Source organism: Nuphar pumila, chromosome 14 (genome assembly GCF_984573655.1).
Source record: "Nuphar pumila chromosome 14, dmNupPumi1.hap1.1, whole genome shotgun sequence".
Lineage (NCBI taxonomy): Eukaryota > Viridiplantae > Streptophyta > Magnoliopsida > Nymphaeales > Nymphaeaceae > Nuphar > Nuphar pumila.
In genome coordinates this window covers 6,796,854-6,823,392 of record NC_143262.1, presented here as the reverse complement: position 1 = coordinate 6,823,392, position 26,539 = coordinate 6,796,854, and the positions used below count along the sequence as shown (strand labels likewise).

Sequence of the window (26,539 nt, the reverse complement as noted above, 5' to 3'; positions counted from 1 at the left end):
CTGAATCTTACTAAAACCAAACAAGTAAATTACATCGACCTACAAAAAATAAAAGTTAATGTCTCACTCGTTAGTTTGGAACCCACCGAGTATAAACTTTTTCACCGTGAACAGGCCAAGGGTGTCTTATTTTTTTGTTTTTACGCATGGATGATGCCCCAGTTGAATCAGCACACCTCAGGCTTCCACTGCGACCGAAGCTTAAATTGCATCTTCAGGAAAAAGCTGGTATGTAAATCACTGATTCAAATGAATAAAATTGTGTACAAATAATATTCCAGAAGTAGGAAACCACTGTATATCAGCAAGTTTACTACACTGGGTTTCTGCCCACCAAAAAAAAACACAGTACGCCACAAAGAGCACCCAGTATATAAAAAGGGAAAGCCTGCAACTATTCACTCTTCAAACTCGTTGTAGTGATCCAGAAGATAGTTGGCTGCCAACTGTTCATTCTTGTTGCATGCAAAGAACACCTCGAGCACGATAGCTCTATCGAAACCCATTGCCTCCAGCTGTACATGAACCAAAAAATGTATGATAAGGCAAGAACAGAAAAGATCAGCCACCACGAAACAAGCATCAGCATTAACACCTAATTTGCTCAGAGCTGTGAAAGCATATCTTTATAGTTAACACCATGAGTCTTTGTGTGTGCGCGTGCGCGTGTGCGGATGCACACAAATCTTAGGCAAATAGTAGAAACAATTTATTTCTGAAATAGTTGAAAGCACTCGCATCAAATTAAAAAGAATCAAGCCGGCCAATGGGATGCAGATGCCACATTCACAAAACCAGGTCGTGTTTTGAGAATCATTAAGAAGGCACAGTAGTAGTAGAGCAAACAAGAATCGTTAAGGCATAGTAGTAGAAGGGCAAAGAAGAGAAGAATTCAGAATGGCATACACAAGGAAAGGGGCCAAGCAATCTGTGAATGAATTGAAATAGAATACAAGGGGGCAAATAAAAAGTAATCAGAAGAAAGCTGTTGGGGCATATTTTTCTGAAGAAAACAGCTCAGTCAAAGTCATTTTCCAAGTACATGTTCTCCGATTTCAACAGGTTTAAACTTGTTCATCTTTCAGTTCCCATTTTTCATTTTGATAAAGTTGAAATGGAACAAACGGAACCCACTAAGGGCATACAAGAACACAAAAAAGTGTGCACAAGCACTAGCGTAACAAGGGACAATACAAGAACTAATTAGTAACAATCACAAAAGCACAAAAGTGCAAGCAATAGCTACTATCGGCGAGCATATTGAACAATGCTTGAGAAAGCATAACATGAGAAGAGATTTAACCCCGTTTAAATAGGAAGCAGATCAGATCATGTTGAACATGAGTGTTTTTGCTCATGCCGACATCGTGGCCGTCTGTTTGCATTTTGGATGAATGCCACGTGGTTTTGTTGACTTTTGACCTTTTTAAAATGCAAATCGGATGGCCACGATGTCGGCATGAGCAAAAATGCTCATGTTCAGCAGGACCTGATCTGCTTCCGTTTAAATAGGCACATTGGAATCCAATGCAGCCGTTGGGATGATCCGAACAGCCATAATTATAGCCGTTGGGGAGATCCCAACAGCTATATTGGACAAAATCCAATACGCCCCTACATGAAAATAAAAAAGACAGAAAACAAAAAATATATACAATGATTGAACTGCCCTTAATGAGTAGTACTAATTACAGACGTGTAAAAAGACCAAAATGCCACTCTATGGGCAAACCTATTACAATGAAAAAACATGCATATATAAAAATTATATTTACTCATATATGCATATATACAACACCAAAATTCAACACTTTCCCACAAACTTACGGTGTGATCACCGAAAGTTTGCCAAGAAGAGATACAAAATGAGGTGAAGGCAAGTCCTTAGTGAAAAAGTTTGTCAGCTAACGTTACGAAGTCACATAAGGCAACTCAATTGTTTCTCTCAAGTATTCTTCCTTGACATAGTGTCAGTCTATCTCTATATACTTGGTTCGTTCGTATAAGGTGTAGTTGTTTGCAATGTAGATAGCACTTTTATTGTCGCAGCACATTTTTCGATGGTCTAGAAATGAGTAAGCTCATATCTTTGAGAAGACTCCTCAACCAGATAATTTTCATAGTTGTTATTGTCATGCTTCGATATTCAACTTCACTTGATGATAAAGAAGCCTCAGTTACTTCTTACACTGCCAAGATTTAAGAGTCTCCTAAAAATACACAAAACCAGTAGTTAAGACTCTATCATTAAGATTACCTCTATAATCTCCATCAGTATAAACAATTAAATCTAAAGAGGAAGAGAAGAATAAGAATAGCCCCTTGGATATAGAATTTTTAATATATTTGACAATTATTAATACAACACTCATGCATTGTAGTTGGTGCATACTGAAACTGATTGGTTGAATGCACAACATGAGCAATGTTTGGTCTTGTAATAGATAAGTAGATCAAAGATCTAATCAGTTGCCGGTATGGAGTTAGATCTGCAAGAGGAATTTCTTCTTTCAATCTTAATTTTGCATTGAAGACCTTCGGCATGTTAACCTTCTTATCATCAGAAATCTCAGATTTGACAATGATATTTGCAGCCAGTTTCATTTGGGACAAGATATAACATTTAGGTGAGTAAGTCACTCTGATACCTAGAAAATATCTTAGAAAACCAAGGTCAGACATATCAAAATATTTTTTAAGAACAGTTTTAATTTCATCAACCATTTTTTTGTCACTCCCTGAAATAATTATATCATCTACATATAATAGAAGAATAACAATATCAGTATGAATATCCTTGACAAAAAGAACAATGTCATCATAACATGATCTATAACCCAAGTTTAACATAACATTGTTAAACCTATCATACCAAGCTTTTGAGGCTTGCTTAAGCTCATACATAGCTTTTTTTAAACGAAAAACTTTTTCTCTCTCAATCCCAAGTCCAAGAGGAGTATCCATGTACAATTCCTCATTTAGGTCACCATTTAAAAAGGCATTTTTGATATCAAGTTGAAAAATAGACCACTTCTTAATGGATGTTAAGGCAATGAGTGTCCTTACACTGATCATACAAGCTATAGGAGCAAAAAGTCTCTTCATAGTTAATTTCATATTCTTGAAAATAATCTTTGGCCACTTATCTAGCCTTATATCTTTCTAATAATTTATTCTCTTTGGTCTTGACATTATAAACCCACCTCCATCTTATGGTCTTTTCTCTATGAATAATAGTTGAATCTCCCAAGTCTTTGCCTTTTTAAGGGCTCCTAGTTCTATATTCATGGCATCGACCTATTTGAGAATATCTTAAGACTCATTATAGGTTGAAGGTTCATAAAATGAGTGGATAGACATAAGACAAACTCTATACCTAGGAAAAAATGTCTCATAGGACACAAACCTATAAGGAGGCCTAGAATTTCTACTAGATTTTTCAATACTAGTTTCTTCAAGATTTCGGTTTTGAGAATACCAATCAAGTGCACATGGAGGATTTTTATCAGTTCTTCTAGAATAAATTTAAATATCACGATTCTGACTATCTTTTAAGGGAACATCAGAATCATCAACATGCATATCATCACCATGATCATCATCTACATGTATAATTTTATCTTGTGCTTTCTCATGCAACAAATCAAATAAAAAGGAATATTCGAAATCATCCTTAGGCTTATCTAAATTAAACCCTTTTTCATTTTGAAGGAAATTCATATTTATAATTTATCATTTTTCAAATTATAGCATCTATACCCTTTTTTGTTGTATGCATAACCAAGAAACACACATTTGATGGCTTTAAGGGATAATTTTGTAATAGAATATAAAAAGAATTCAAATGTCCCTGATGAACATGCATAATCACAATGACCACTTATGGGTCAATTACATAAACACAACCAGACAAATCACCAACTTAAGGGCACACAACACAAAAATGTAGAATTGTACTGAGAAATGCTCTAAGCAAGAAGCATTAGGTGAGGAGGAGTTTCACTTTCACCCCTATATATACAAGAGAGGAGGACCATATAGCCGTTGGGGAGATCCCAACGGCTCCATGGCCTATTTACCATAAGGCCCATGTCCTATTTGACATTTACAAGAACAAAAATAAAAAATAAAATAAAAATATATAAAAGACAATAACATATACAATGACAATAATACCCTCTAAGTAAAAGACTAAAATATCCCTATTACATTGACAAATTTATCTCCTTTTTCAACAAGTACAAAACATTTACATCAAAAAATTCTTAATTTACTTAAATCATGAGGTTTGATAAAGTTTTTCAATTGGAGATATATTTTGCAAAGATGATGAGAGTATTCAGTTGATAAGATATACAATGGTTAAAGCTCCTTTATCCCAAAACTTTTTTGAAACATTTTTTGAAATAAGCAATGTTCTCGTGGTTTCGATGATATGTCGATGCTTTCTTTCGGCTAATGCATTTTGTTTAGGAGTATTTAAGCAAGGCCTTTGATGGGAAATGTCATTTTATTTTAAGTAGTTTTTTAAATCATTAGATAAATATTCTTTCCCTGAGTCAGATCAAAAAATAATAATATTGGTTTGAAATTGATTTTGTACATTTTTGTGAAATTCTTTGAAACATAAGAACACATAAGAATTTTGCCTAAAGAAATAAATCCAAGTATACCTAGTATAGTCATCGATGAATATAACATAATAAGAGAGCCCTCCCTTCGATATGACCGAAGTCGGTCCCCATGCATCTAAATGCACAAGTTCAAAAGGTTTTGAATGGACAAAGGTTCTACAGCAAAAAGGAATTTTCTTTATTCTTTCAAGAATACAATCATTACATATGAATTCTCTTTTAATACAAGTCTTTCAAAAATGGAAAAAGAGAGAATTTAGATATATTAGGATGGCCTAATCTTTGATGTCATAAAGAAATATCTTTTTTCTTAATAAAATTACAAAATGATTCTTTAGGAATATGAAGAAAATTCATGTAGTAGAAATCTCCCCTTTTATGGTTTTCCCCAATCAGCTTCCGTGAATGGCGATCTTGTACCCAACATTTCTTTTATGAGAAGGAAATCTCATACTCATAATAAAAAATTTGTGAAACCGAAAACAAATTTAAATTGAGCTTTGAAACAACTCTAACTTTAGGAACTTGAAATTTTTTTGAAATGTTCTTAAGAGTTCCAATATTTTTTATTTCTAAATTGTTTTCATCAACCGTAGAAACACATAAAATATAAAAGGGTTGTGTACATTCGGATAAGAGGGATTCTAAAAGAGGCACCAGAGTCAAGTATTCAAGAAAGCGTACCTAGAGGAGAGAAGGTGGAGACGGAGGCATCGGAGTCAAGTATCAAAGAAAGGGCACCTAAAGGAGAGAATGTGGAGATGGCGGCACCGGAAGTATGTGTGGAGGTTGACTTAAGGAATTGTTGTAATGTCTTTGTTAATTGATTAATAATATCCTTAAGATCTCTTACTTTCTTGATTGCTTCTTCACCCTTTTTGGATGACTCTTCAATGGTTGCTACCTTTTCTGAGCTTGGGATACTCTGATTTGATGTGTTCCGGTTCTTGACCAAAATGACAAATTATCCTCCTTCCTCCTCCATTGTTGTTCCTCCAAAATTGATGAGGTGTGTATGATTTAACAATGTTGTCGGGTCTTGACACTGCAAGAACATCCTCATTGACCTCGGCAAAGGCATCACTTAGAAAGGTGGTGACGGTCCTATGCAAGATTGTGGACCTCACTTGCTCAAACTCGGGTCTCAACCCGAATAAGAACGCAAAAAGTGTTCATTTTCAAGTTGCTTTTGCCTTAACTTGATGGCGGAGCCTTCCCACTTAGGCTCAAGCAAATCCAACTAATCCCAAAGAGGTGAAAGAGTGTCATAATAATCTTTCACACTCTTATCACCTTGTTTTGTGGTTTGGGTTTTCTCTTCAAGAAAATATTGTCATGTCAAGTCTTTTTGCACGAACATATTCTTTAGAAAAATCCATGCATCACATGCCTTCTTAAACTTCAATATGTTAGCGGCAATCTTGAGTTTCATACTATTTAGGAACCAAGAAAGAATTTGGGCATTCTTGGCTTCCCAATCCTCAACTTTGATGTAGTATTCTTTAAGCATTTTTTTATTTCATTATCATCAAGAGCTTTAACTTGATCTTCATCTTTTTTGGTAAGAATAAGTTGTGGTTCACATGTAATACCACTAACATATCCCCACAAAGAAGAAAACAAGAGTTTAAAGAAAAACCCTTCTTTGCCGCAATCATGATCTTTGGAGAAGTTCCATGATCCCAATAGTCTATGGCTCTGATACCATGAAATGAAACAAGCAAAAGTACAAAAGAGAACCCAATAAGGGCATACAAGAACACAATAGTGTGCACAAGCACTAGTCCACCAAGGGACAATACAAGAACTAAGTATAAACAATCGCAAAAGCACAAAAGTGCAAACAATAGCCACTATGGGCAAGCACAAAACATAAAAAATAATAACTCTTTATTCATTTGAACAATAGAAAGCATTCAATGAAAAGGGGTTTAACCCAGTTTAAATAGGCACATCGGACTCCAATGTAGCTGTTGGGAACTTGGGATGCACCCAACGACTATAATTATAGCCGTTGGGGAGATCCCAACAACTATATTGGACAAAGTCTAATATGCCCTTACATGAAAATAAAAAGACAAAAAAACAGAAAATATATACAATGACTGAATTGCCCCCAATGTGCAGTACTAATTACATACATGTAAAAAGACAAAAATGCCCCTACATGGGCAAACCTATTACAATGATAAAACATTTATATATAAATTATATATACATATATATACTCATATATGTGTATATATATACAACACTATAATTTAACAAAAATGTCATGATACCATAATCTTGATCTCTAGCTCTTCTAGCAATTTTGTCGCTGCTATTAGAATAGCATTTCTGCATAGACAATTTTATTTAGAAACGCCAAACAAATTACACAAAGTTAAAAGCTGACACGGCATCTTCTTCTCTTGTGTTTGCTTCTTCTCAAAAAAAGCTGACACAGCAACAACACCCCAAGGCATGCAGCCCCTAGATGTAATAGTGACAAGATGAATGCGAGCTCGAGTAGAAATCAAGCCTGCTGCAGTGGCGTGCTACCACATGTCCAAAGTCAATTGCCATTTGGGAATTAATGAAATGGTATAGGATAATTTGGAAAAAGTACTGGTGATATACATTACATGGAGGCATTAGGGCACATACTTTTAGAGGCAATTTGATCATTTTCCAAAGCATAATGGGACTTCAACATAATATAAATGTCATAAGACCTCCAAACAAATCATTGCAATAAATCCACCAAGCAAATCAGCCAGCAAACTTACACGCTCAATAGCTTCACGCTCCTCGGGAGTCACTTGCACAGCCTGAGGCATGTTTGCAGCCAGTTGGGGAAGAAGATCCCTGATTTACCATTTACAACAATAAGAAAGAAAAATCTACCAACATGAAAAAAATTAAATCTTGAAGCTTCGCAGTTCTCACCCCTCTGCCCCTTCCACAGGTTCATTTATAAGGCGAAGAAAATCAGCTTGATGCTCTTGGATAAGCCTCATAAGTTGAGGATTTTGTCTACCCAATTCTTGAAGCATCGGCTATTAAACAACATAGAGTATTCAAGAAATGAAGTGTGATTGAAATGGCATGTAACATTGTAAAGAAAACAAACAAGAAAGTAGTAAGTGGCAAGGGAATGAAAATGACCTGCAAAATCTGGGGGTTGGCTTGTACCATGGTCCGCAAGGCTCGGAACTGAAAATATTCAAACAGTTCAAGCTCATAAGATAAATGTTGGAACTTCACAAAGAGGTTTTCAGTTACAGCATTCTAATACCTGCTGACTGTTATGTAGAAAGTCTAAACTTCCACCTCCAGCATTAGAACCCACGCTTGGAAGACCCTATTTACATGGGAGGGAAAAATAGTAGGTCCAAATTTCAAAATCCATCAAACCCTGAAGGCTATATACTAGCAAAATCAATACCTGGGGAAAAAGATCTAATGGATTTGCATTTGGACCACTGGAAGGAACCGTTGTCTGAGCTGACAGTGGTGCAGCAACTGATGGGTTTGCAGCTTGCTCTGTTGTAGGAGATCGAGCAACAGGTGGTGGTGGTTCTGCTTGCTCAGGAATACCCTAACAGGGAAAAGGAAACGTCAGTGCAAGACTTGGATAAACCATGCTTTCTGGAAACCAAGGAACAAATTAAAGAAGATCATGGAAATTCACAATCAGGAACTTGTTACAAGATATAATGACTGCACACATATAGCTCACCCTCGATGGAAACAATAAATGTTAAACTTTATCTGCGTTCATGATGTCAGCAATAATAAAAAATAAAAAAACAAAAATTACATTCAGGTTATCAGCGCTTTCCTTTCCCCGGAGAAAAGTTGCATAAATGAACCTGGGTCTAATAACCATATGAACACAAACTTTGAGAAGAGTAAACAAGTATGAAATATCTACACTGTTAGCTAATACAAGCGAGTGAACAGAAATATTCATGACTTGCCACAAATAGCAAAATAATAAACGGTTGCATACTGCCATTACCCTCTATCTCAAGATGCATTGTGGCAGCACTAGATTTCACCAAGCATCCACAACTCGGTGCCATAAGAAATTTGAACAGACACAACTGGGGAAACAAAAGGCAGCAAGACATCCTATCCAACATTTGTTTGTTCAATACTAAGGTAACCTAGCTATATGCTCACACCTTCAGATATTCCTTCTTTTTTTGGATAATCCAAGGGAACACCCCCCCCCCCCATCACCAACCACATTGGCTGGCCTCCAGTTGGTGGTCCCCCTACTCACCAGGGACGCCACCTGTGGGTTTCGAACTTGTGACATCTTGTCAACTTCGTGACATTCACAAGTCGCCCCTCCCAGATAAGCAAAGCCCTTGTGGGCACCTTCAAATATTCTTCTGATGGGCAACCTCACAAGAAACAACACAAACAAGAGGAACCAACAGACGACAGAACAACCAATGGATAGAACTGGCCTACATTTGACCCAATCAGACCAAGATCCTGATCATGACTGGGCATGTGCAACCAGGTAAAGGCAAAGCAATTCTGACCAGACCCAGTACCAACCTGGATTCAGACAAAAATATAGTTACAAAAACTGTCCAATTTAACATATATTTACAAAAAAGCCACCCAACTTTTCATTTATTGCATTTGAACACCCATCTTTTTCACCTTCCTTGCAAAGACACATTTGGTCCTAAATCACTCAGCTGACCATCTTATAGTCAAACAAAATGACTAAGATGCGGTCAATGTTTTATTTAACAAGCACATATAAAATGAGTTAGAGGGCGCTTGATGTCCTGGATGAATTTGTCCTGCCAAAATGGGACTCAAATTAAACTTGTATCTCATTATGTCGGGGCACAAATGTCTTGTGTTTGATGTGGGTTGTGGGACCCACACAGGAAGGACTGCAATTGTCTCCTGAGATGATCGTGTCCTGCCAGTCAAACACCCCTTAAGGGGAACAGGAATCTCCTGAGAAGACTCAACCCCTGTATGGTTGAACTTAGTTGCTAATATGAATCCAATTAGAAAGGTTACTGTCAGATTCAATCAACCTGGTTCTGACATATTTATGACAATTATTAAAAGTTAATGCCCTCAAATAAATGAGGAAATATAACCAAGGCAAACTATATCTAAAAACTAAACCATGTAATAAATAGCTTTTACAGGCAACTCAAATGGAACAGAAAACAACTAAAAGTCTAAAACCAAAAGCGATGAAGAAAAGTTAATGGCATCTTATACAAGTAGGATAGGAAAAGAAACTTTACTGAACTTAATAATTAGGACACTGAAAACAAACTCCAACCAACAACAACAAACAGCCTTCACAGGAAAAATAAAGTTTGTGGAAATCAGTAAAATAACCAGCGTGAACCATATCATGAAAGGAAACTTACTGAATATAAGTATTCAACAGCTCTCTCAGGGTTGTTGTAAGCAGCTCGCATAGCACGCACAACTGTTTCCCTGTCCCAACTTCCTCCACCCATATCAAGAATCTGCTGAATGGCCTGTTCCAAGTTACTTCCAGCAACAAGATTTGACGCAGCTTGTCCATAAGCATTGACATCTAGACTGTTTGCATCAAAAATAAAATAAAATAAACAAATTTGAGCAAAAAATCTATCAACCCACAGAGAACCAACAGTCATAGTGCATGCAACAATAACAAATGAACTTGAGGGAAAAAAAAGGAAATGGCATTTTGTCAAGAATTAAATGTATTTGGACTGCACCAAAGGAATCTCCAGCAGGTCATTTCATCAAAAAAATGGAACACAATTAAACAGCAGCCTTCCAAAACATATCCCGCCTACTACTAAAATCAGAAGATGACAACCAATTATTTAATAAAGACAGGTATCCTGAAATCTTGTAGAAAAAGTTTGTCTAAAAGCCTGACAAACCTAGCTGAGGGACAGACTTTCTTTTTGAGTAATAGATTTTGTCATTGACAAATTTCAGGGGCTTCAACTACATTGATGTCAAATTTTAGGGTTATACTACCTAACACCTACACTGAACTGCATTTGATTTATAGACGGCCAATTTGTTAGGAGTTTAGCGCAGGATGGCCCAGTCAAGTTAAACGTGTCCCAACTTATTTGGTTAAGCTCAGTGCAAGTCCAGGATGACCTAGTCAAGTTAAACGTGTTCCAACTTATTTGGTTAAGCTCAGTGCCAGTCCTGGATATGTGTTCTACTTCTTCATTTCCATAGTAATTAATATGAACATTATCAGTTAACTTTACATAGTTTCCGTGAATACCTTACAAAAATCAAGTATCCAGATGCCCAATCAGACATTGGTGGGTGAAGATATGCCCCTATTATTGAAAAGTCAAGCATGATCAAATAAAGATACTCAAACAAACTTTATAAACTCAAGTTCTCAACCAAATCTTAATCAAAGTTACCCAGATTTCTTCTAATTATCAAGTATTCTAGCCTTCTTTCAATTTCCACTTTGTAGAAGGCTACCTAAGATGTAAATTGCCAGTGACTGCTTTAAAGTATTCAAGCCTTCTTTCAATTCACTTATAGAAGCCTACCTTAGACGTTGGTTGCCACTGAGTCACTGACTGCTGCATACCCCATAGCTACTGAAGAGAATCTACAAAACTTGAATCTGGAATCCAAGGAAACAATGAGAAAACTGGATTTAGAAAACTTGCATAAATGTGCAATTTTGTTGGCCATATTGCTCTCACCTAATATGCAAAATGCCCCACCTAGTGCAAAGCAAACAACCCAAACACCCTAATTACTTGTCCTCTTCACGGTCACTGCAATATCCTTTTACTTGGTTAACCTGATGTTGACCTACCAGTGAGGCTGCAAATTACTCATCACAAAAACATTCAAGACCTGACATGCCTAGGATACAATATCCACAAAGTCCTGATCTATTTAACACCTAATACGCATAAGGATAACTTGTTCAAACATTCAACTTGCGCCAACATAAATCTCTTAAAGAGCATTAGATTATTTGCCAATAGTAAATGACAGCATCTCTTGTAATTAAGGAGCAAACTCTGATGGGTCAAGAATTGTATGTTTTCTTGCATACACAAGGTATAAATATTTGAGGTGTTTTACCAAAATTAGGATAAATTAACTTATACAATTACTAAACGTAAATAACATGACCCTTGTCTCCAAAAAAGTAACCTCAACTTGAAGATCTTCAAATAAAATAAATTTGTAAATATGAAAAGATAAATCACTACACACCAACATTGGCCCATTCAAAAGGCCATAGGAATCATATGGATTTCTGGCAGACCAAAGTTGTAGGTTGCAGTTATACTGTACCATGTAGGTAGAGTGGGTGCACATGTGTGTGTGTGTGTGAAAGAGAGAGAGAGAGAGAAATTACCAGGATAATACAAAAGTACTAGATGAATTCTTTTGATTATCTAAAAGAGGAAAGAGCATATTACGTATATTTTCAACGATAATGTGCCATAACTATAGAAATTGGAATATTACAAGCATGATCAATAGTAGCAGCAGATGATCATCAGTTGAAGTTTGTTGAGAGAACAAAAAGATGTATGAGATTTGCCCTTTCTCCTTCAGATACAGTAAATACTTCAATTCTTGATATTCAGTCTAACCTTCAGCGTTTATGTGCATATTCAGTGTGTGCATGTTGTCTAATTTCGGAGTATAACAGTTACAAGAATATGTGGGCAGTTAGGTGGTTAAGATACAGATCTACTTCTTTATATGAGCTAAGATGCCACACATAAATATCCTTGCCAAGAACAAGAAATCTGGGGACAAGAACTCAATAATAATATTCTAATAACGAAAACACCAATACAATAGCTATAAGATAAATTTATGAGGATCTTACGATGATGTAGTCGGCGTAGGTGCTGGAGCCCCACTAGCAGTTGGAGTTGGAGCAGTCACAGACGGGGCTCTGTTTACGAGAAAAGGATCACAGAAAGCAGTTTAACAAGTAAACTTTGATATGTTAAAATCATTAAGACCCCAAGAAGAATCAACTGAAGATTGCTAAAAAATTCAAATGACTTACGGAGCCAAGGTTGCTGCAGCAGCTTGAGGAGTCACTGATGATAATGTTGGAGGATTAAAGGGCACAGAACTTGGTGGAGCCTGGATATATGGATATGACGAACACATAAATTGCATTAAACAGCATAATGCTGATTGGAATGCAACACAATCAAGACATTATGGATGCAAGCTTAGCTATTGTCACAGCCACCCTTTGGCTTGTCATAGAATTGAATATGAAGTATCAAGCAAATGAGTGTGCATAAACTCGGGGATAAGGAAGTCCTTAAAAGAGAATAATAATTAAATAGTCAAAGAATTGGACAAACATAACTTAAAAGGTCCATAAATATAGAAAAGATACAAAATCCCTATGGGTGTGTTAACAATAGTTTTCTTTAAAAAAAAAAGAACATTACTGGAGTTGCTGAAGCAACTGGAGTACTTCCGCTTGATGAACCCTTTGGCTGCAAAATTTTAAACACATGACAGAATAAAGGTTATGTTAGTTGAACTGGAGATGGCAACTAGAAGTTGGGGCAGATAGAAAATGGATTTTTTAACACAACAAATTACATAGCTTAACATCCAAAACAAACCAAAAAAAGCTGTATGCACGAATAATACATGCAAGCCCACACACACACACACACACACACACACACACTGCTTATGATCACCAATTCATTCTTAAGCATAACCACTGAAGCAGCATTCCATAAATCAATCTGCCATAAGGCCCATAGCATGCATCACATGAGATGTATAATAAAAAAAGGAAATGATATATTTGAGTGATTATTCAAACAACTAGAACCAGCAGAAATTGTCAAGCAATTATTGCTACAACATTATCACTGTGTTCCTGTTTATGAACTTCCAAAAAAGACTGTTTTTCTCTCCAATTGGTAAGAGATAAACAGCTTATCATACATACTTATGCATGAATGCTAATGAAGTGTCTATTATGACAACAAAAATTTTGTAAAAAACACTACAACGATGAGAATGACAATGAGAACACTACAAGGCATGATAAGGATTTTCCAAAGAACACATCCAAAAGACAAAGGCACTCTAAGAGAATACCGAAACTAACAGTCAGCTAGTATCAACATGCAACAAAGATATACTACAAGGTCTTTCAAGGGGGGGTGGATTAATGAAAAAAGCAAAACCACTGACCAAGGGATAGTATCTGCAAAGGTCATAAACAGAATTCCAATGGCAAAATTTGTTCAGGAGCTGGTGCTTGACACAGAGAGGAATTGGGATGGCTTTTAGCACCCAAATTCCTCAATTCAGCTACCACCTGTCCAAGGGTGTTTTTTAGTGGAATCCTAATTCTGCCACCCACGAAGTGCCTTATTTATTAATCAATGTTTGCACGCAAATTACATATTCATTTTTAATAAATGCATTCAAATTCTGGATGTTAAAGCAAGCCTCTATTTGGTGTGCCCATCCTCTCCCCCAAAGCTCACAATCTCTTGCAAGAGTTCTTAGGAGAAGGGGGTTGAGGAAAGCCGCAGCTCCTTCAAGCCCTCATCATGGAAGTCTGTTGGATTATCCACTCTTGCCACCAGAAACCTTGACACAAGTGATATTTTGCTGACCTTCTTGGGAGATTAGCCTGAAACAAGAAGGGGAATACAGATAGATATGATGTATGCTTTTATATGGAATTGGCCGCATTAGTTCCTTCATGTTTCTCAGAAGTGGATTTTCTGACACCAGAGTTTACAGCACAGTCGCATATCATAAGAGTAGAAATGAAGCCATTGACAAATGAGACTGTGATAACTCCTAATGGAGAGATGGACCACACAAAAGAAGGAAAAACAGATGCTATTGTGGCATTGAGAACTTAAAATTGACATTGAAATACCCATGTTTGGGGAAGAAATTGAATATTTGAGGCAATAGTTAAGCAAAATATAACACTGGAGGATAGCAAACTTGGATAGCATGAAACAAGCCTGACCGTCAGGATGATACCAAATAAGAAACCATATAACAGTTGCACTGCTTATGATCCCTTGGTACTTATCAGGCAAAAATACAAAGATCAGAAGAAAGAGAAAAAACATTGGAGAAGTTTTTCCAGTGGCTTGAAAGTGGAAGCATCGAAATGATGGCATGCCTTACTCATGAAGCCAAATAATACACAGCAATAAAAGACTGCAATATAGAATAAGTATTTTGGACAGGGATTTAACTGAAAGCAACCACTACAGAGAAGTGGTGGCAGGAAGTGCATAGGACTAGTGTTAACATAGCTATATATACTTATATGTTAATATGCACATATATATGTCTGTGATATACATATATATATATATATATATATATATATATATATATATATATATATATGTATATATATTATACTGTTTGTACATTGTTGTAATAGGTTATACCCATTAAGGGTATTTTGGTCTTTTCAGTCACTGTAATAGGCTGTGCCCATTAGGGGCACATTTGCCTTTTTTATTTATTTTATATTTTTTGTCTTTTCCCTTTTGACTAAGGGCTATTTGGTCATTGACCAAATAGAGCTGTTGGGAGCTCTGAACGGCTCTATTGAGCCCATGTTGTGTATATAAAGGGGTCCCTTCTCTCAAGTAATGCTTTCTCAAGCATTTTGAATATATAAAATCTTATGTTTTTAAGTGTGTTCGTGCTTGTGTTTTTGTGTTGACTCATAAGTGATCTTTGTGCTCTTTGATATTGTGTTCTTGTAAGCCCATAAGAGGCGCTCTCTTGTATTCCTTTTCTTGTTTCATTACATGATACAAGAGCTTTAGTAAATTGACTCTTGAAGACAAGTTGCTCGTATGGACGTGAGTTCGTGGATCGTGATATTGTAGGCTCGTGGTGTCCAAAAGAACATTGTTTCCGCTCCTACCTTCTCTCTTTCTTTCTTTTTCTCTCTCTTTCTGTCTTGTTTGCTATAGAGGAAGAACGAGAGAACGTTGTTATCATTCCCGTGAAACTAAATGACTCCAACTATGTGACGTGGACATCAATTATCAAACATCAAATTTGGAGCAAAGGTCTATAAGGTTTAGTAGATGGGACCGAAAAAGAGCCCAAACTCAAGCTTACAAAGATCGACAATGGCAAAATAGAGTCACTCCAAGGAGTCAACATGAGCAAAGTCGTTGCCGAATATGAAAAGAAATAGAAGGAATGGAAGATGGGTCATTCCAAGATTATGGCATGACTCATCAATAGTATTGACATAAAAAAGTCTTCTACCCTAACCAAATTTGATTTTGCAAGTGATGCTTGAAAGTATCTCCAAGATATGTATTCTTTAAAGGACATCACTGATGTAAGTAATCTTCAAGATAAAGTTAGGACCATGACCCAAGGAGACATGAGCATAAGAGAATATTACAATGTTATCTTTCCTTTGGGATGAGCTAGCTCTCTTAGAGCCTAATTGAAAATTTTTCATGGACATAGAGCTCCGTAAAAAATAAATTAATATGGAGCATTTTTATTATTTTGTAGATGGACTTAGACTTGAATGTGAGGGTACTAAGTCCGCACTTTTGCATAGAGGAGGTGTTCCCTTCATAGTTGAAACATTAGAACTAACTATGGAAGAAAATAGGTTGAAGAAACCTACATTTTCGAAAGATGAAGACTCAGTCCTTGTTATGTCAAGAGACTCAAGACCCGAAAATCACACAAAAATTTACAAGCCTCTTTACTTTGGAAGAAGCTCAAATGACTATGAATACAAGAAGAAGAAAATATGTTATTTTAGCAATAAGCTGGGACACATCAAGTCATTTTGCCCAAAGAGAAAAAGAAAATATTGAAGAGATGAAAAGAAAGTGGCCTCTATAGAGCCATCATTTGAGAGAAATAGTATACATGAAAGCTCCAAGAGTGTTGGCCTAATGTCACTAGCACAAGTCATAAAGGCACTACAACCAATGTTCAAAATCAAGCCTCTTTCCTCTCCAATGCGTCTGTATCCACATGCATTGATGCCGGTAAGACTTCTTGATTCCGATGCATCCTTCCATATGACTCCAAATGAGTCTATACTATAACTCAAATGATTCTTATGTTTCAACCATCGATGAAATTTTTTTGAAAATCAAAAGTTTTAAAACTTTGCAAAAGCATCAAACATTTTATGTACCAAATGTTAGAATGGTGCCAAAGTTAAATTTAAATCTGTTATTTATTTTCTAAATTGTGGACCATAAGTGCAAGATCTTTTTTTCATCAAGTGGTTGTTTGATGCAGGATCTCCAATCCGGGAAGCCGATTGGGCGAGGATATAGAAGTGAAAATCTCTCTTTATGGACATGTTTTTTGTAATTTTGTGAAAAGAGAGACACATAAAATTGGTATAAAAGATTAGAACATCCTAGTATGTCAAAAGCACATTTGTTTTCATTCCTTGTAAATTATAATGAAAATGATTTGGTTTGTAAAGACTCTATTTTTGAACGACTTTGGTTGTGTTCAAAGGAGGAGTATCGTACTATGTTATTTTTTAGATGATTATAGTAAAGATACATGGATATATTTCATTAAATACAAATCCATAATATTTTATTGTTTTTAAAAAATTCATTACTATGCTAAAAATCAATTTAAAGTCAACATTAAAAAAAATTATCTGATTCTGGAGGAGAATTTTTGTCAAATGATTTCAAAAATTATTTTGATCTCTATGAGATTATTCATCAAAAATCTTATCCCTATACTCCTCAACAAAATGGACTAACTGAAAAGAAACATAGGCATATTGTTGAGACCACTAGGACCCTTCTTATATCTAAAAATGTTCCTAAAAGTTTTTTGACCCGAATCCGCTCTTAGGGCAGTTTGTTTGATAAATAGAATGCCTTCAAACACTATTGTAAAGTGTTCCCTATTGAAAAACTATTTAGAACTCCTCCCAATTAAAAAGGTTAAGAGTTTTTAATTGTAAATGCTCTGTCCTTACTAACAAAAATGACAAACTTTCTGCTAAAACTATTCTTTGTGTTTTTGGGGATATGTTGAAAATAAAAAAAGGTATAGATGTTATGAAATTAAAAATGACAAAGTATATGTTTCAAGAAATGTTATTTTTCTTGAAAATGAAAATAGATTTCATAAGGATAAATCCAAAGAACATTATGAGTATTCGTTCATTTTTTATCTTGCTAATAAGCATGATAAAGTTATTGACAATGATAGTATTCATGAGAACGATGATGATGATATTCATTATGTGCATGAGAGTGACAATAAGGACACTCATGATGCACATGAGAATTAAAGTGAAAGTCTCAATGACATAAACCAATCACATAATGAAGTGCAAACTTATACTCATCGTACCAAAGATCATCCTTCATGTGTCTTACAAAGATATTCCCAAAATCAAAGCATAGATCCATCTAGTGTTAGAAAATCCATGAAGATTTTCAAAGCTCCTAGTAGGTTTGTGTCCTATGACTCCTTTGAACCCAAGTATAGAGTTTGTATTATGGTCATCCACTCGTATGTAAAACCATCATCTTATAATGATGCTAAGAATCACCAAGAATGGATTAGAGTCATGAATAATGAATTAGAAGTTATAGAAAGGCAAAAACTTGAGAAATTCAAATATTACCCAAAGGAAAGAAACCATAGAGTGTAGATAGCTTTACAAAATTAAAACCAAAAGTAATGGGACATTAGAGAGATATAAAGTTAAACTTGTAGGTAGAGGGTATAGACAAGAGTACGCAATAGACTATAAAGAAACATTTGCTCCAGTTGCTCGAATGACAAATGTTAGAACTCTCATTATTATATCTTCGATTAGAAAATGGCCTATCTTTGAAATGGATGTTAAAAACTCTTTTTTTAATGGTAATCTGAATAAGAAAGTTTATATGGAACCTCCCCCCATGATTAGGGTTGAAACATGAAAAAATCCTTCGCTTGTGGAAGGTTTTGTATGGTCCATACCAAGCCCCTAAGGCTTGATATGATCGATTCGATAGTGCGATGACTTAACTAGGTTTTAAATCTTGTTATATTGACATTGTAATGTTTGTTAAGTCTTATAATGCAAGTATAGTAATCTTACTTCTCGACGTGGATGACATGATTAGCACAGGAGGTGATAAACAAAGAGTTAGTCATATCAAAGATGTTCTCGAAGCTAACGTTGATATGACAAATCTTGACTTTCTACATTATTTTCTTGATATTGAATTTGCATATTCACCTCATGGCTATTTTCTTATCACAGACTAAGTACGCAACCGAGACAATAGCATAATCAGGGCTTTTTGATGAAAAATGAGTTGATACTCCTAAGATCATCAATGCCAAAATGAAGAAGGATGATGAAAAAACCCTAAAGGATCCAACTTCATACATACAAATGATTGGAGCTCTAACTTATCTTTCTATTACTCGGCCTAACATTGTTCATGTCATTTATTTTGCTAGTCAATTTCAGCATGCTCCTAGTACAGTACATATAAGTGTTGTAATGAGAATTATTAGATATATTAGGAATACTATTAGTTATGGTTTAGTTTTGTCATCTTCTCTTTTAAAAGTCATTGCATATTCAAGCTCTGGTTGAGGTAGATATGTAAATGATTGACACTCAATTACAGTTTTTTGCGTCTTTGTAGGTGATTACTTGATTTTGTGAAAATGCAAAAAACAAAAGGTATTTCTATCTTCCATAAAGGCAGAATACTGAGCTATGGTGACTACTACTTCTGAGTTGGTGTGGTTGAGACAATTATTATAAGATTTGGGAGTTCACTTAACAGAATCCTCAAGATTATGTTGTGATAACAAAAGCGCAGTTTACATCACGGGCAATAACACATTTCATGAATGAAACAAATACAACGAAATGGATTGTCATTATGTCAAAGAAGAATTCTTCAAGAAAACCATTATATAGACATATATACTATCCGAGTATCAACTGAGAGACTTCTTCACCAAAGCACTTTCATCACCAAAATTTTAATTCCTCCTTGGTAAACTCTTAGTTGTGGCACCGTAAGTTTGAGGGGGGATGTTAAGATAGCTATATATACTTATATGTTAATATGTACATATAAATATGTAAGGGAATGAAAACCTACCCAATAATAAACATTTATCAAATTTCCAGTGTTTTTTCAAAATGCTGGCCTTATATATGTGATCTATTGTTTTTATAGGAATTAGTTCTTGGAGCATTTGATTTTGATGCATCGATATGTTTTTATAAGGTTTCAAAAATCAACAACCTACAATTTCATAAATTTCCGAGGCTCCAAATACCATTTTTTCATCCAAAATGCATGATCCAAGTGTCGATTTCTAGTAAATCAATCATGTTGAACACATCCATATGGTCAGAATTTCGAAAAAAAAACATTGAAAATCTGATAAATGTTTCTTATTAGGTAGGTTTGGGAGGTTTGCTATTGGGTAGGTTTTCATTTTCCCCTATGTATATATTAACATATAAATATGTATAGCTATCTTAACACCCCCCAACATATTTATATGTATATATTCTACTATTGTAATAGGTTAGTATTTTGGTCTTTTCAAACACTATAATAGGTTGTGCCCATTAGGGGCACATTTGTCTTTTCTATTTATTTTTATATTTTTTGTCTTTTCCCTTTTGACTAAGGGATATTTGGTCATTGACCAAATAGAGCTGTTGGGAGCTCTCAACGGCTCTATTGAGCCATGTTGTGTATATAAAGGGGATCTCCCCCTTCTCTCAAGTAGTGCTTTCTCAAGCATTTTGAATATATAAAATCTTATGTTTTTAAGTGTGTTCTTTGCCCCTAAGTGATGTATGTGCTTGTGTTTTTGTGTTGACTCATAAGTGGTATTTGTGTTCTTTGATATTGTGTTCTTGTAAACCCATAAGAGGCACTCTCTTGTATTCTTTTTCTTGTTTCATTACACCTAGTACATCATTTTTTCTACGACCTTATAAAGAAGAGGACCACCTTTTTGGTTTTCAACTACTTTTCGGCTATATTTCATCGAATAAGACACTTCCAGCATAAAACAGTAAATTCAACTCATTTCGAATACCAGCCACAGAAAAAAGCTGATCTGCATGCAAAGGGATAAATCAAATGAAACATAAATATTGCTCTGATATGTGCTTCTTTCTCTTCCCATGTGAAGCACAAATTTTGGTTTAGTGTTTCTTACACATGATTGTGGTTCCTTCAAAAGTTACTTCTTGGCCTTTGTGGATTTTTCTTGTTTCTGTTAACAATTTTCGTAAACATTCAAAATTCAGATTCTTGATGAACGTAATGACGCTAAGGCAGACAATAAGTGCAAGTTAGGTGAGGCTGAAAATGACTTTTTTCTGTACCAAACCGAAACAAACAATGGTTCATAACAAGGTTGTATAGAATTGACTGTCAATGATAAGTAATAGTCATTATGTAATCATTTATAAAATAGCCACGAAATATTCTAGCCACTTAAAAGAAATGAAGCTTACTTTAGTTAACATTATGACAATAAAATTGTTTTCAACAACTTTATTGTCATCCAATGTGGTTTCATCTTTAAGAACCTTCCCTTGGTGAATTAGTAGTTGTTGAGCACATGGATAAACATCTTGACCATGGATGGTCTCTATGTGCTTCTTAACAGCAGAAACCTGAAAAAAGTATCAAGAATTACAAATGTCATTGATATTTACCACATAATCTAAAAAACTAACAGAATATTATATATGAAAAAAACAATTTAGCAATGAACCATCATTCAAGTGAAAATGTCACAGCTCAACTTATTCCCCATATCACAATTGGGTTTTCTACTTTAAGTTTATAATTCTCTAAGCTCACCATCAGAGGGAGACCCATTGATCATCCATCGCTACAAGTAGGAACATGTCACAAGCTTGGCATATGAAATTCACCAAGAAGTTGCATGCTTGTTCCTAGATAAATAAACTATAACACTTTCCCTTTTAATTGCACATTACTAAATCTGGATATATTGCCATACCACCGTGCAAGAAGAAGCAGTTCCCATATACTCATTCAAAAAATTCCAATGCTTGCATCAGATATTCCCCATTTATCATGATCCAAGCATATGTTCCATGTATGTCCAAACATCAATCTTCTGTCCAACCTTCAAGCCTTCATGCTCCCAAATATCATTTATCTATGTGAAGATAAGGGAATAAATATTTCCCAACTTTACGTGTCCTACAATGTAACTATTTGGCTTCTAAAAAATAAATAGCAGAAGCAGAACTCCAAACTCATGATCCACATCAAAGATACATCACAAGCATGCCCGAAACAAATTTAAACTTTACCTCCATATCTGAGAGTAAGAAGGAGAAGATTAGCAAAGCTTCAAGACCAGACAGTGGATCTACAGTTATGAGCTTATCGTCAATTTAGGAAAATGGAAAAGAACATTATATTAGGGCTTGGATTCAAGAGTATCAGTGACAATTTTATTAAATGGAATGGGATAACTATAACAGGATCACCGATCTCATCATATGACAAGGAGAGTTTCTGCAAAGGGAAAATAGTGTGTCAAGTCATAATATGTAAATCAAAGTAGCTTATCTACATCTTGGACAACCCATACAAGAAGACATGAAAGAGTTAATGTATGCCAATGAGATGTCCAGCATATTCAAGGCCTTAATCACAAGGGTTGGCAACACATTAGTTCCAAACTAACTTGAACATGTCATCAAACACTTTGTTGAATGAGTGTTCAAGCTGTCTGACACCTAAGACGAAGTAACCACCACATCCAAAAAGGCAGAACACTCGATCATGCAAAAATAAGTGTCTCCAAGTTATGCCCATACATTGTTGGCATCCAACATGGATGGACACGGATACATCAGGACCCAGAAGTGTCTAGGAAACATAACATTTACCTTTCGGTAACAATCCACACAAAGGATTAAAATCCTCAGATCCATACTAGCTGATGGCCAAGATAAGCAAGTGTTTTTTCTCTATGTGACCAAAAAGGCATTCCGCAGAGAAACCATGAAATCCAACTGCAAAACCATACTTCCTGAAGTATGGGTATGAACAGAAAATTTTATTCGTCCATTTACGCTTCCTTTTTTTCACCTCTTGGTGTATCTATTGTCCAATATTTTTCCTTGGCCATGCTTCAAGATAGATACTTGATTTTCAAAAACCTCAGCTTAATTTTCATCAATTAGGTGGATTTTGGAGCATTGGGGTACTGAACTCTGGAAACCAGAAATATGTCAAATCCTTATGCCTCGATCTATTCTAACAAATAAACTTGATAATTTAAAATAAATAGAGATAAGCCACCCAGTCATAGCAAGTTTCTGCAATGAACAATAGCACACAGGGAACAAGTTAAGGTGGCAAAGGTTTAAATGATGACAAGTCCACATGTAACAAGATGCCAAAACATGATCATAATTCATGAAGTCAGCTGCAACTTCACAATTATAACAAAATTATTGCCGCTAATCACCAACACAGAAGACTGTGCTCGACCCACTTTCCAGGGTAGAACACAATGCCAAAACAGGCACTACACACATTTGATTCAAGTAACCCAGTGCTCAATAAAGTTTTGTATCTTATGCATCTAACACCAGACAAACACCCTACGACTGACAACAGTTCAGATCAAACATGTTTTCAATTTGAATATATGTTTGATAAACCTATAGAATACCTTATAAGAGGACATATTTGTGGAATGCCTACAGAAGGTGGATTAAATCATTAAAGCTAAAATTGAAGATTAAGATTGATTTTGGTGATTGGCTTTCCTTTATTTATACAATATTGTGTAAAGATAAATAATAAAACATGGTTTCTGCATGACCAAAAACAAGTTTTATCATGCTTGAGCAGTCAACTGCTCTAACGTCCACACATTACCTCCAGAATAAATTAGTCATTTTGCAGAATAAAATAGCCTGCTGAAGGAGCACAAATACTCAAGAGGGTCTCCCGCAAAAGCATCTTCAACGTCTACACTTCCAAACTTAACCATAGTCGACCCGCACAGTAAAGTCCATGGACAGTGTATGTGCTCGCTCTCTGATCCGCGGTTAGGTTTATCCGTGTAATAAACAGAAAAAAAAATTACTCCTCACTTCATGCATTTGTGTAGTACATCCATGAAACCAACTGCTGCTCTGGAGTTACACCCATTCTGATTTTTTCTCAAACATCATATAGCAAATCTCCAACTCTTCCTTTTCCCCTTCTTATCTCATTCACAGAGTAAATTAAAATAACAAACACCACGCGAACTCGATTTCTAGATCAATGGAGGCTTATAAATGAGAAACAAACAGATTCCACGAATTTCAATTCTCTGATATTGTATTTATTTTGCGAATTGAACAGAGTGAGTGGCAAATTACAAGTATCCAATGGATAATGAAAAAATAAATAAATCAATGAAAATGCAAAACAGAAAAAAAAAATCCAGAGAGAGGAAGGGAAAAATGGTAAAAATCAATCCCAGACTAAAATACTACGGCAGAGTAACAACTCCCAATAAAAGTAATAATTTTCCCAGAAATCACCAAATGAATTATCCACCCCCTCCCCCCACCCGAAAAAAAAAAGAAAATTACTACATATACACACATGCATACTTAATTATTTATATAAAGATGATTTCCGACACCCAATTATTATACCAAAAGAAGAACTTGAGAAAATTGGGAGGAAACGAGGTAAGGCGATTTTCGAACCCCAATGTATTACGCCTAAAGTAGAACGTAAGAAAATTTGAGATTAAAAAAGATTTTCCAAAACCAAATTATGACGCAAAAAGAAGAGTTAAAGCAAATTCGATCAGAATAGTAGTCATCTAAATTACGACGAATCAAGAAGAGGAGGCAAAAGAGAGAGAGAGAGAGTACCGTATCGGAGGGTTCCACATCAATCTCGAAGTGGTTCCCCTTCAACGTCTTCACGAACACCTTCATCTCCAATCGTTCGCTTCCTCTCTCTCTCTCTCTCTCTCTCTCTCTCTCTCTCTCTCTCGTCTTCTCGATCTACCACAGAGGGCAACGGTAGAAGACTTCTGCGACTCTCCTATACCAAACACCAAAACGGGTTAACCCGTCGCCGGGAAGGTAAGGACTCTTCACACTCATACCCCGATTCTTTAACCATGGTTACGCCCTCCTCTCCCTCTTCCTAGTCTGTGATCCCGGAACCAACCCGTTAATCAAGTTGATCTTCACGTCGTGCCAACTGTATAATTAGTCCAAAAAGTTCTTTGTACTTTACACGTTGCGCGATTTGACTGATAGGACTTGTTTTTAGAGTTTTTCCAATAATGAATTGTTTTCTTTATTTGAGATTTATGTGCTAACCAGGATTATATGCTACGGGGAAGACGGTCACCGGCTTGGTGTGGGAATTTTACAAGAGAAGACACGTGTCCTGATGATGAAACGGGGACCGTTGGATGAGGGCCGGTGGGGGGGGTTATATTTTGAGAGGGAGAGCAATTGCTACGAGATAAGCCAAGGGAGTTTTGGTAAATGTTCCTCACTTAACGCTCTGCAAAGCTTTGCCGCACCGACTTACCGAAATGCCTTTCTTGGGGTGCACGCACGCTTCGCATCCCTTTACAATATGCCTTTCTTGTTTGATAACGGTCCGACGCCCCCAGCTCAGGTGCAATATGATTGCACAAATATTCGTGCATTAAGCACTTGTTTTACTGGGGACAGGGACAGGGTCAGGGTCTGTCGGTTGTGGGGCCCAATGTCTGATGGAAGGCAGTGCTTAATGCACAAATTTTGTATCATGTGATTGCACCCGATCTAGACTCATATTTTATTGATGCATTTTTTTTTTAGAGGCAAGCTGGGGTTAAGCATACTCCTACCAGTACAATATCATTGGGTTTTGAATCTGCAATGTCCCAACACAAGGTGAGGTGCACTAGCTCAGAGCCCCGTTGATCTTATGAAAGCATTTGATTCTTCACCTATATGCTCTTTTTTTCTTTTTTAATAATTCAAGATAAAAAAGACTTTCATCACCCATCCTACATTGGCTGGCTACCTATTGGTAAAACCCTTGAAGCCTCCCTACCAATCGGATAATATACTAAGTTTGGATCTTGCAACCATGGATTTCAAACTTGTGATGTCCTATCAAATTGGTGACATTCTTTACGTTGGGTTATTTCTTATCTTTTCTTTTTAAAAGAATTGGGTCAGGTGATATCAATCATTCATCTTTTTTCTTTGAGATTAATCATTTAGGTTTTATTAATAATAAGAAGAAAAAGTAAGGCGTCATTCTTACTACTTATGAGCAGTGTTAGACAAAAATTGAGCATCATTATAACTTTTTAAAAATAGCATGGTGTTTGTTTGTGGTATGGATGTCCTTTATTGGTAAGAGGGGTCCTGTGCGAAGCTGAAGGCCCAGGTTCGAATCCCTCAGACACATGAGGCTTAAGAGATATCTGGTAGAGGTCTGCCTAACCCCAGCTTGCCTTTCAAGAAAAATAATAATAAACAGACAAGTCACGCACATTTTATGGATGTTTTTTAGAAATGGCAGTAGGGGTTAAGCATTATGGGCTGCTCTGTTTATGACTTGTTGAGTTTTTTGGGTTTGCTTATGTGAATAGAAATATTTTATATCTTTATGCTGATTCTATATATACTGTATAGTTTTATATGTCAACATTATTGTGGTGATTGCAAGATATATTCATCCATATAATGTTAAATCAATACCTATGAATTTAGTCATTCGAGAATGTGTTGTTGGGAGTAGTTCTGGTATTCTTTCTAAAAGTGCTAAAAATAGATTAATAGAAATATTTTATATGCT

General features: G+C 35.8%; 1 protein-coding gene across 1 annotated transcript; it reads right to left on the bottom strand.

Annotated features, from left to right (window-relative positions):
* Positions 1 to 213: 213 nt before the first annotated feature.
* LOC149816204 (ubiquitin receptor RAD23d-like) lies at positions 214 to 24,915 on the bottom strand. The gene is made up of 12 exons (XM_089987396.1): positions 24,598 to 24,915; positions 21,181 to 21,342; positions 13,094 to 13,141; positions 12,694 to 12,773; positions 12,508 to 12,576; positions 10,040 to 10,217; positions 8,065 to 8,217; positions 7,915 to 7,980; positions 7,785 to 7,832; positions 7,566 to 7,675; positions 7,406 to 7,484; positions 214 to 515 (listed from the first exon to the last, which is right to left on the bottom strand). The coding sequence occupies exons 1-12, from the start codon at positions 24,661 to 24,663 to the stop codon at positions 399 to 401; spliced, it is 1,176 nt and encodes a 391-aa protein (XP_089843522.1). The 5' UTR covers positions 24,664 to 24,915; the 3' UTR covers positions 214 to 398.
* Positions 24,916 to 26,539: the final 1,624 nt, after the last annotated feature.